The sequence below is a fragment of the Malus sylvestris genome, chromosome 9 (genome assembly GCF_916048215.2).
Source record: "Malus sylvestris chromosome 9, drMalSylv7.2, whole genome shotgun sequence".
NCBI classification, from domain to species: Eukaryota; Viridiplantae; Streptophyta; class Magnoliopsida; order Rosales; family Rosaceae; genus Malus; species Malus sylvestris.
The window spans coordinates 2,979,002-2,991,603 of NC_062268.1; the positions used below are offsets into that span (position 1 = coordinate 2,979,002).

The 12,602-nt window shown below is 34.7% G+C and overlaps 2 protein-coding genes across 2 annotated transcripts; both read right to left on the minus strand.

Annotated features, from left to right (window-relative positions):
* Positions 1-539: 539 nt before the first annotated feature.
* LOC126583673 (mitochondrial outer membrane protein porin of 34 kDa-like) lies at positions 540-3,182 on the minus strand. Its single transcript, XM_050248175.1, has 6 exons — positions 3,011-3,182; positions 2,813-2,880; positions 2,025-2,135; positions 1,668-1,754; positions 1,299-1,507; positions 540-1,185 (listed from the first exon to the last, which is right to left on the minus strand). The coding sequence occupies exons 1-6, from the start codon at positions 3,054-3,056 to the stop codon at positions 879-881; spliced, it is 828 nt and encodes a 275-aa protein (XP_050104132.1). The 5' UTR covers positions 3,057-3,182; the 3' UTR covers positions 540-878.
* Positions 3,183-5,785: 2,603 nt separating this feature from the next.
* On the minus strand, positions 5,786-7,950 carry LOC126583666 (probable auxin efflux carrier component 8). The gene is made up of 6 exons (XM_050248164.1): positions 7,283-7,950; positions 6,867-7,041; positions 6,704-6,789; positions 6,454-6,611; positions 6,301-6,377; positions 5,786-6,193 (listed from the first exon to the last, which is right to left on the minus strand). The coding sequence occupies exons 1-6, from the start codon at positions 7,791-7,793 to the stop codon at positions 6,127-6,129; spliced, it is 1,074 nt and encodes a 357-aa protein (XP_050104121.1). The 5' UTR covers positions 7,794-7,950; the 3' UTR covers positions 5,786-6,126.
* Positions 7,951-12,602: the final 4,652 nt, after the last annotated feature.

Genomic DNA, 12,602 nt, shown 5'->3' on the forward strand with positions numbered 1-12,602 from the left:
AATTAGAAAGCCTTGTGAGATTTGGTAATTGTTTGGAAAACTAGGAAACATTTAAGGGAGTTATAACAAAACACCCCCGATACTGTTCACTTTTAACGAAAAACCACATTTTTACCTTTAACTGTCAATATTCACTATACCTTTAAAAATAACTTTTCATTAAAAGGGAAGTTTTTTCAGATTTTTCGTTAGTTTTCCTTTAAGGGGTTTTATTTTGTTTGGTCTCCTAATTTTATATGGTTTTGTTTAACTTGCTCGTTTTGGAAGAGAGGTAAAAATTTGACAAATAAGACAAAGGTACCCACGACACTTATTTGCTTTAGGAATTCTTCTGTGTGGAAGTTCATGGCCGTTCGGCCAAAAAATCACCGGGTAGGGACAGCATACACGGCGGATGTGGGGCTGGGTGGGGCGGTTTTGTCTTAAGCCAGACAGTGACGGTTTCTCGTCATCCGAACCTAAGAATTTGCCTTCCGATACCACATAATCAGTATTCAGTAATGAACGGAGTAAATAAAATGCTAACATTCCAAACGGACTTCTCAAATTCAAGATGCCAACGAAGGCCGAAATATCATTGATTATAGGAGGAAGAAAAGAGGTGCCGAAACAGCCACGAAAAATGGTAACAACATTTGAAGACTACCGGGCTTCATCATCCTCCGCTAACACAAGCGTGAAAAAGGTCGCAAAACATGTCTGAAACCATCGAGCCTTTATTTTTACAAACCGAAGCCATCAAAACAGAACGATTTCCCCTACCATATGGACTTGTTCCGAGAAAAAAGAAACATTTAGAACCAAAGAAATGTCAGCCTGGAAAGACAACTATATTACGCTCTACCTCTGCTCCCTGCCGCAGTGAGCAATAAACCCGCTCATGGCTTGAGAGCAAGAGCCAACCCAATCTTGGCGCTCTTCTCAATGGCCTTGGTGTCTACCTCTCCTGAAACAGTGAGGAATGACTTTGGGCGCCACTCGTGCTGGATCAGGGCACTTGCTTTGCCAAAGTTGTTTACGCGTGCCTTAATGGATGTCAATGGATCCAGGGCATGCTGGGTGCCAAGAGTGATGGTATTCTCGTTGGTAGGAAACCTGTGGGTCACCTCAGCGCCAACAGCTGTGTTGGAAAGGGGATTGACACTGTGATAGTAGGATGCACTGAGGATGTCACCTTTATCATTCCTGTATCATGAAAAACAAATCTTTATCACACCATGCACCAAAACTTCAACATCACAAAGCCAATATATGTAAAATCAAATAAGCCAATCGTAGACAACCAAAATAATACTTACAGGGTCAATGCAGCGACCAGATCAGCATTGGAGAAGCTCAGTCCAGCATTGCATTTAGTCAAATTCCCGGTCTTGGTGTCGAATGACAGATCAGTACCAAGTGCAAGCTGATTGGTTCCAATAACACCGGAGAAGTTAACAATAGGGTTCGCTGTCAAACCAACACTGGAGCTTATCCCTGCATAGTCATGCAGATATTGGAGTTCCACCTGTTAACAATCACCCACATATTAGATGGCAATTCTACAAATGATCCCGATTAATGAAATGCTTTAATACAGAGAGTGAACTCCACCCACAAGTTTTACCGCATATCGGCAAACATAATAGACGAGTGACAGATAAAAAAACCAGACATAACAGTCCTACCTTGCCAGACCTCTGATCAGGAACTTTGAAGCTAAAGATTGCCTTCAGGCCAGGAGCAGGTTGATCAACCGTAATAGTGGTGGACAGCTGATAACAAAACAAACCGTTGGTAAACCGACATTAGCAAGAAAAGATAAGTATAAGTTAAAATAATTACTTTATTCAGTTCCAAATGCACTAAAGCTACTCAATTCCGTTATATCTGAATGAACATTTAAAACTATTTCTAATGGATGTGTGTACATCCAACAAAAAGCAAAAGAAAAAGGAAATACTTTTGGCATTTACAATCACCACCACAATAGGACCCTGTAACAGAATAGATGGAAAAGAAACATAAATGGATGTGGGGCTTACATTGGAGTCGGTGTCAACTTTGACATCAGTTGTGACATTCTTGTTCTTCAACTGAGTGTTCACATCAGCCAGAAACAACTCACCTTTCTTCGTTCCTGAAGAAGTGATAGCCTGCAAATATGAAGAAGTAAGTAAATGTAGGATACATGGTTAACTTAGAACTTGTAAACTGTAGGGCGGATCGAGTTGAACAAAGAGTCGGTAAGAATGGTATGCGCAAGGCACATGGCAATGGGCATAAGCGTATAGGGAACACATGGAAAATTATATGAATCACTTGTAATATCAGTGCTGCTCATTAAATTCTATGTTTGGCTAGAAATTTCACTAAATTTCTTAAACTCAGCAAAATCTAATAACGCAAATAAAAAAGTTCTACAGAAAAGTTAACTAACAAAACTAGCAAAGAATCAGCACCCAGCATAAAATCACAATGTTCAAAATTAAACAAAATCGAATAACTAAGACGAACTAGATGCTAGTTTAACTCGCCATTTCAACATATTCACAGCAATAAATCAACAATTGACACTTCCTGCTTAAATGCCACCAAGTTCTAACCCAAAATATTAATAAATTTTGAAAAAACTAACAAAGAAAAAACGTTACAAGCTAAAGTACTAAGCATAATATGAAACAAAAAGTTAGAAGTTTCAATCGGAGCCGAATAATTTCACCGAAAGTGGAACAAATCTCAGAGCAAGAAACAAAACCCTAGAGATTCAACAAGTGAATATACATATACAAATACAGATCTTAGAGCAAGAAAAAAGTGCGAAAGAACTCACCACTCCAGTGGGAGAGAAGGTGGTGATGGTGAACTTATGGTCGCTCTGGTAATCCCTGTACAGAAGATCTGAAATTTAACAAAAACCCATTAGAAAAATTTGAAATCTAAGAAACCCATCAATTTTTTACAACCAAATTTATACATATACATGTATATATACATATATCAGATAATATAAAAAGAGGGATAGCTATACCTCTGGCTTTCTTGCCGATGTCGGTGTAAAGCCCAGGTCCCACCATCTTCTCAGCAAAGATTTGGGATTGGAACGCGAACAATGGAAACGGAATTTGGGTGTCTCTGTAGCTCTCTGAGAAGCGGAAGTGAGAAATGGCGAAAGCGACGAGCAATATATATTGGGGGAGGCGAAAACCCTAAATCACCACCCGATTTCAATTTCACCTCTCTTTTCGGCGAGTTTTTGTTTTTACTTTATTTTTTATTTCTCGTTTAAATGCGGACCGTCGGATCTCGATTTTCTCACCGTTGATTTGCCTATTTGGGGAACTTTTTTTTCCCATTTTTTATATAATGTGAATTTATCAAGCGATGCTTGGCGTTTCGGCCAAGCCAATTTGACCAGGTGAATTTACCAAATTGGTCTTTTCATTTCCCAAAAGTAAAGGTCTTTATCTTCTTTTTTATATATATAATTGACCCAGAAAATAAATAATACGTTTTATATAGTATATTCATTATTTTTTTCTTGGTGTTGAAAGATAAAATGATTGTGATGATCATATAATAACAAACTAGGCGGCTGTGAAAGGGACATCACTTGTTTAGAACTATAAGAATCTTTTCCTTTTTTATTGGTCAAAACTCTAACGATCCTTACACCTAATGTACAACAAAAAAATTCCAAATAGCGTTATATTGGTACCAAATTTCATATTCTTGACAAACAAGTCGTACATCAAGTGGCTCAAACTTAATAGTTAGTCTACTGCATCTTAAGTATCATGTTCAATTCGTGCACAGCCACACTCCACCCATTATATGTAGGTAGCAAATAGCAAATGATTTGTAATATTATAGACTATTAGTACTCACCACATCTTCAATGTGTACACACTATACCCAACAAATAACAAATGATCTATAATATTACTATAGTTTAAAGTTGGGGATGAAATTGCACTGTTCGTTAAAGGGCAAATTTTGAGTTACTTACAACTCTGCCATTACTTTAGCTACAAGTGCAATTGAGGGGGTTTGGTTTTAATTACCTTGCCATGCACTCAATTCCACTCCTAAACCCGAAAATTAATTCCCAAATCCTCAATTTGACAAATTAAAACCCTAAATCGAAAATAATTCCCCAAATCCCCAATTTGACAAATTAAAATCCTAATTTCAAATTTTAGGATTTGCAAATACCAGAGAGAAGTCGTGGACCCAAGGGGGGTGGTGGTTGGGCGACGAAGTATGGAGATGGTGGAAGGATGGGTGGTGAACGACGATGATGAGCTTCTGGTAGTCCTCTCCGTAGTTGACGATAGCCACCCTTCCGATCTCGACTTACCTCTTGAAAGGCCCATGGGGGGTGGTGGCTGGGGGACGAAGTGTGGAGGTGGTGGAAGGAAGGGTGAGAGGGAGAGGAAGACAAAAGGTAGAGGGAGATGAAGACAGAGGAGAGAGCGGGAGGTTTCGAGAGAGAGGAAGCGTGCCAGCAGTGAGATTCAAACCTAAGATCTCTCACTTACAAATGAAGAAAAATATTACTAGACTGTAGTACTAAGTGACATAAGGACTTTACAATTTCTCTCGAGGCATATCAAAATTTATATTTAAGTTAAACAATTGATGTCTTGCCCCAAGTTATATATGGTCTTAATGTGGATGCTCATGGACTTCTTGACTTGGATGTGCATTTAATTTTTTTTTTATAAATTTTGAATTATTATTTAAAATTTTAAAAGTCAAAATAGAGTGTTTAAGAAGGATAATATAATTTTGTTTAATTGCAATTTAATGTAAATAATTCAAAATTCATAAAAGTTAAAATAGAGTGTTTAAGGAGGATAATACAATTTTGTTTAATTGCAATTTAATGTGTTCCTTTTCAGTTGTAATTGATAATTGGAGGCCTTAAATAAAACTTTTGATTAATCTCTATTTTTCTTTTAATGTTACATCCTGCAATTGGTACGTGCGAGTACTGTATATTAACAATTTTTTTGGACTAAAAGAAAAGTATGTATACATATTTTATGTATACTTTTGTTACATATAAATGTATATACATGTATGATGTATGTCTATCATTATATTTATACTGATATAAGTGTGTATTACTTTCAACTTTGCGGCCTAATGTTCACTTCTGCAGTGAAATTACAAATAAAAAATGATAAATAACATATCCAAATTAACACCCGTAAAGAATATATGAGATTTTACATATGTGTAAAATGATATGCTATCAGAGATAGAGATGGATAGATTTATAAAACTATCACTATTTCATATTATAAATCAAAGTTATAAGGTAATGTTAGGGAGATCATCTATTTGAATTATATTTTGTAAACTATCTGACATAATTGTTGATGATTGAATTATTACTTAAGTATTGATTAACGTGCTTATTTTGTATTGATGATATATCTCATGATTTGCAAATACAGTCTAAAAAGTTAGTTTACCTAACGTTGTTCTCAAAATACATATCAAGATCTTTACAGATTTATCATTTATAAATTAGCTTTATTAATTAAAGCACTTGAGTCACACATTCATACACAACGGGAGTCGGGCGTAGTGTTTTGTTTAGTCGTACGCAATTTTTAAAAAATATTGTTTGTCTTGATGAAGATAAAAATGTCAAAGTCACGAGTTTATGAAGTTTTGGCACAAGTGAACACTTCTGTCGATTGTTCAAAGTGACTGATCACCTTCTCAACGACTCATGCCCAGGTAGGGTAGACCTGCCTGCTATATATAATTAAGCATGGAATAAAAAGTCAGATTGGACCAGAAAATAGGAGTCGGTCATAGTATGTTGAATAGATACATTCATGTATAAGGGAGGAGAGGTTCAGGTAATCGACAGTCGGTACTTTGTTTTCACGTGAATTCCTATGACATTCATGTATGTATGTATGTAGTAAACATATCAGCCATATTACATGTGAAACAAATTCTAATAAATTAAATGAGAGACTCCCAATAATCTATCCTCATCCCTCAGCAATTTGATCACCATTTCATAGTACTCAAACTGTGCTGCACAAACTTCCGATTTAATCGATTTCGGAACTCGAATCGTTGGTATTCTGATCCAGTATGTTCATGGTGAAACTGCGTAATTTACAATCCCAGAAGGAAGTAGTAGGCCAATGCTATCGGCAATGCAATGAGCATCCCAAAAATAACCCTGCAACAACAAAAACAAAACCATATCGTCTCAGAATTGTGTAGTTGGAGAGATTCTACCGTCTAACCAGCGATATGTAATACGAGATGAACAAAATCAATCGTTACCCGGTGCTCAAAACGTCTGGATGTACATTGTATTCTTTCGCAAACACGAAAGGAACGATTCCTTGAGGAAGAGTTGCCTGCGGTAAGTAAACAACAGAGTATTTAGCATTCCTGTGTACCATACACTAAAGAGAACAAAAAATATACATGTACCTGCACTACTGCCACTCTGAGAACTTTGCCCCTTAGTCCAACTGCAAAGGAGGACAGCGCCATTATCGCAGGGCCGGCTATGAACTTCAATCCCATGGCTAGCATCGCCTTTCGTGTCCCACACGCTATTATGCTACCGCGCGTTGCCATGAAAAGGCCTATAAGCAGCAGAAATTAATTCATGTGTCCAAGTGTTATTGTTCAAATAACATGGCAGGTGATTAGTAGTTTTTCTCATGTTTCTTCGTACCTAAGCTGAACATTGCCATCCCAAGTCCTCCATTCGACAGTATCGAGATTGATTGCGCAATGATTTCTGGCAGCTTCACTCCCCACCTGCAACAGATTATAATTCAACCCGATGCCAAGAAATACACAAATCGAACCAACAAAGGCGACGAAAGTGTGCCTACTTGTAGTGTATGCTTGCCCAAATCAGACCCAACATTGTTGCATGAGTGTTTGGGTTGGTTATAAGCTTCCTCCCAACTGTTAACAGAATAGATTTGATCTTCCTAGTATTGTCGGCTCTCGTTTCGTCCTCCGTCTCATCTTTCGATTGCGCTTCGTGAGGCACCTCCATATCCTCTTGGAGCAGAAACAAGACCAAAAGATTGATGATGTTAGAATACAACATAATTTAAGAAGCAATGCAGTGTAGCTACCAATTATAAATAGTAAAGTTAGAGAGAGAAAAAAAAAAAACCGACTCAATAAATGGTAAGACCGCTTTCTGTTCATAAGTTTAGAATATAATCCGGTCGCGTGCACATGTGCCGAATTTGGTGATGCTTTTTTCTTACGCTCTTCAATTTCAAATGCTAATTACCTGCAGTGGGTTCCGATGAAGGTGTGACAGACGCCGCCTTAGCGGCCCTGAACTCAAACAGAAACAGCAACATATTGTACCAGATTAAGCTCTGCAACACAACTATCTGTGTCACAAGCTTGGCCGCCTCATCCCCGTACATGGCCTTCAGCAACGGAATCCCGAGGATCAACGTGTTAGGAAGCGTCGAAAGAGAGAGGCCGGTTATGATGGAATTCAACCCGCCATAGGAACTGAATTTAGTGACAGCGGCCAGTGCCAGGAATGCAGTCAGTTTTTGGAGGCAGTCCGAGAGGATGAGTTTATGGTTCATTTTGTAAGGGTTGTTGGAAGAAATGATTTGAAAGGACAGAAGAGGGATTGAGAATTTGGCAACAAATTTGTTAATTCCAGAGCATTGATCTGGTGTGAAGAGCTTCCACCATTTCACAGAAAGGTAGGCCAAAATCATGGCAACATATAGAGGAACAGTGGCTGCCACAACATGGTAGACATCTGTTAGAGAAATCATGGCGAGGTTAGAAATTAAACGACGCTCAACAACGGATATCTACTTCCTGGCTATATATTTTGGTGATGAATTCTTCATATGCTGGTGGAATTAAAAACAAGAACATAAGAAATCTCTCTTTTATTCTTCTTGTTTGGTGCTTTGTCAGATATGAAAAGTTGAGGAGAGAAATAACTGTTTATATAGAAGCTTTATTAAAGTTTTTGTTAATCCCCATATTGGCCTTTGGTGTTGATTTTGTTTGTGTTGGGAACTTAGGAGTGAAAACATAGGTTATTGCCTTTCTATTTTTGGTAAGAAGAAGTGACTTTCAAGACAATAAGGTTTCCCTCGCTTCATGAGCGTTGAAGGGAGAAGAGAGAAGAGAGAAGGGAGAAGGGAGGAAATCTATTGTACGTAATTTTATCCTTACTTTGCAGAGAGATTGTTTTCATGACTCGAACTTGTGACATTTCGATCACAAAAAAACAATATTTTTGTTATGTCAAAACTTGCCCTCACTTATTTTTCTTGTTATAGGATTGAATAAATCACAACATAAAAACAAGAAAATGAGTGAAAAAGAAGAAAATGTGAATGTGAAATCACTATCCTTAAGAAGAAAAAATATACTTTGCTCTTTCCATATAAGAAGTTATTCCTCTTTGAAGAGAAATTAAAGTTTAAACACACTGCATATGATACAATATTTTAGTGAATAGAATGTTGGATCTACCTATACGTCTCGAGTTCGAATTTCTCCCTCTTCGAACTATCTCCATTAACAAAAATCAATTTTATTTTATCTAGTAGTTAAAGATAAAAACACTCCTACATGCTATTGTGCACTGATTAACTTTTAGCGTATGCCTTATTCCCTTTTTATGATGGTTAAGTATTAAACTATTAATAAACAATACAGAAGGTCAATCTGTAATTATAGTAAAAATTCAGGGGCTTTTAGTCATCAAATAACAAAAGGTAGATTCCAGTTTGATTTCCTGTGGTCATGTTCTTTAGGCAAAGCAGGGCTATATAGCTAGGCTGACACATGGTGGCTCGAACACCTTTCTTGGTATCATTTTCCTTTCAAGTTTGTAATTCCTTTGCATTTTTAGTAAAACTTAAAAGAGGTTTATTTAAAGGAAAACTAATGAAAAAGATTTGAAATTTTTTAGTTTTAACGATAGTAATAAAATAAAGAGTAAAGTGAATAGTACCATGATTGACTTTTTAGTGTAAAAATATGATTTTTCGTTAAAATGAACAGTACTGAGAATTTTTCGTTAAAGTTTCATTTATTTAATTGCACAAAATTAACCACATTGCTGATAGTCTGACATAATTTCTAATATACATAAGTGTCGGATAGAATGGAACGGTTGATCTCACCTTTATTAATAGAGCGTGTGTTAGTGATATGATCAGTTTTGTGTCTTTAGAACAGTATCGTTTTAGTAATAAACCCCAAACAACAATTCTTTTTGGTCATTTCATTCACAATGATTGTAAATAATTAGCTCATTTGGAAGTGTTTTTAAAATGATTGAAAATACTTATGGTGAAATGTTTTTAGAATCAATCCTTGGTAAAAATGGAAGTGAATTTTCAAAAAACACATAAAGTGTTTTCTGCAATAAACACCAGTTATGTGCTTTTTCAAAGATGATTCACTTTAAGAGTTTTTTTAATCCAAAAACATTTTCGCTAAAAATTCAGTTATTTTAAAAGCACTTTTAAACAAGTCATATGATTAGAGTTGTTTTAACTTTGGAGGGGTTTGAGGAAGAATAAAGGAGTGAAATGAATTGCAAGTGAAGTAATCGAACTTCTGAGTTTATTAACAGTTTGAAGGAAGAATTTTTGCTAAATATGGTCAAAAGTGTTAGAATATGTGTAGTTGGGGAATTTGCTTTTTAAAATGCTAAATTAATTTTCTCTGTAAATGATCATTATCTCTTCCTTCAACTTGTGATTGAATATTTGATTTCCAATTGCTTCGTTCGATCTGTTGTTCTTGTCGAAGAACATCACATGAATTTGCCTTTACAAAATCTGAAAAGTGGGTGAATATAAATATCTGTCTGCTGTAGTGCATTGATATATTCCTTCCTGCAGCATATTATGGCAACAGCTAGCATCTTGCATAAAAACCTTATGCAAACATTATCACATCAAGGGTGTCGACCGTATGAATCTTCGAACGTCCAATGCACTTGATTTTGTCCCAAATCTTTTGTTAGCATCAAGTACTCCATATCTTTTCTTAAATCTCTTCCTAAGTTTTCTTAAGTCTTCCTCTACTACTTTTAACCCAAGTTTCCCTCTCGTATTTAGTCACATCTTCTAACTGAAGCATCTATAGGTCTTCAGTTCATGTGTCAAAACCATCTTAACTGACCATCTTAACCGATAACGTACAGATGCTCCGATTAGAAAATACGACTATACAATGTCAAATTAACCAAAAACTCTCTCGCGATTCATATAACTAAGCCGCTTGGCACACACTATCACACGTCTGAGTAGGGTTTTCCGACCAAGTGTATTTCTATTAGATGAAAGAATTTAAACAAGTTATAACTCTATATATGTTATCATGCAGTGATAATTAAAGAACTAAGTTTTGTTAATGAATGGTATCAAGGGAATAAATTGGAGTATTGATCAATGTTCTGTTCATTGAAGGAAGGAAGGAATGTTTGATATGCTCTTTCTATTTGTAGGTTAGAGAAGGCAAATTTATATTAAAATGCATTTGTTTTTTGCTACATGGTCATACCAATTTGACTAGACCAAGATCAACTTCAAGATTGGAAAACCTTTTTCAATTGTATATATAGGAAATTATTAAAAATACTTTTATCTTTTTGGTTCGTAATTTAAAATTTTGGCGTCCAATTGTTCATGAAAGCCAAAATAAATTACTAGAGAAGGTCGTGGATAGTAATAATTGTAACTAAGCTGATCGAAAATTTTGATTTGAAACGCTGAGAAACTAGCGATTATTGAGATCTTCTAGGGTGTAAATAGAAGACTTACATTTAGCTACGCCTCTTAAAATTTGGTTTTAATCTCATTTTGTCTTTTGTAACTCAAAAATTATAATTTTACTTCTGAAATTCAAAATTCGTTATACTTTGACTTTGGACTGTCTCTTCTCCCTAAAACTCAAAAGTTGACTGTTGAAACATACGTGAGACCCACCACCCAATAAGACTATGCCACATGTGCCAATAAATTTGATTATAAATCTCTACTATGCATTAGCCTTCAACAATTTAGAAAATATTAAGTTTAAAAGAAGAAATTAAGAATTGAAATTTTTTGGGTTGTTGAGTTGCAGAGATGAAAAAAAATAAAAAAGAAATTGATTAGTCTAGTGCACCCAAACCAAACTCACATAACGGAATTAACATAACTAAGGCAATATGGAGTGAATTTTGGGTTTTGTAGAGTAAAATGACGTATTTTGAGTTTCAAGAGACAAAATGAAATTAAAATCGAGTTCAAATGGGTAAAGTGGAGCGGATTTTGAATTTCAGAGATTAAAGTAACGACTTTGAGTTACAAGGAGTAAAGTGAGATTAAAGTCGAGTTTTAAGGGGCGTAGTTAAAATTAAGCCTAAATAGAATAGAGATTGCCAGGTCTAATAGAGAGTATAATTTAGGGGGTTTAACTATAAAAAAAAATAGAAAATTTTATTTTAATCCTTAAAAAAGATGAGTTTTAGACTATAACCTTGTGTAAGATTAAAATCTAATTGTAGTCCCTAATACATTTAATCATCTCATTTATTAATTATATTTTGATGTTTTTCCCTATTTTTAATGTATTAATTACATTTAATATTTATTTCATTCATCATAATATATTTTGATGTCTACATTTAGGTAAACTAATTTTTTTTATATAATATATTCCGATACAATTTGTATAATATTTCATTTAAGTACATTAATTCATTTGATATACTTCGCCGTATATCCATTGATACAAATATATAATACATTTCGGTATGTAAATTTTGGTACATTAGTTCAATATAATACATTTTGATACATACATTTCGATATTGACATTTAGGTACATTAATTCAATATAATATATTTCGGGACATACATTTAGGTTCATTTATATAAAAAAAAATTGTCAAAAGATAGAATTGTTATATTAGATGTTAGATTAGTCACCAGCGGGATTTGAACTCACGCCATCATGCAAGCGCTCAACACCTTTTCACCAATGTGGTAAAGGTTCACTTGCTTATGTTCATTTATAATTGAAAGGACTAATATGTGGGGACATTAAATAAAAATACACCTTAAATAACAAAAATAGAATATAAATTTTAATAAAAGTACACGTTAAATGATTAAATTGAATATGTAATCTAGGACAAGGTTTTTTTAAAATTCTAATCTTTTGCAACGACTAATGTTCAAAAACTCAAAAAAAAAAAGAGTTTATCTGGTGAAAAAGAAAGAAGAATTATTTAAGGAATAAAGAAACAGAAATATGAAAATGAGATTAAACTATAGAGTAATGGTAAGGAGACAAAAAAATTTAAATCAAATTACAAACCAAATGATGTGTCACTAATAAGAAACAAGCATGTTAATCAACACTTAATTAATAATCCAATCATCTCCAACTACATCATTTAGTTTGCAAATTTGATTTAAAAAAATTTGATCTTCCTAGCATTACTCTAAACTATAATTACCCCTGTTATATATACTTGAAACTTTTCTATCAACGAAAAAAAAAAATTGAAACTTGTAAGGAAAAGTTATATTTCTCACAAAGGGTGCATAATTCAGACCAAG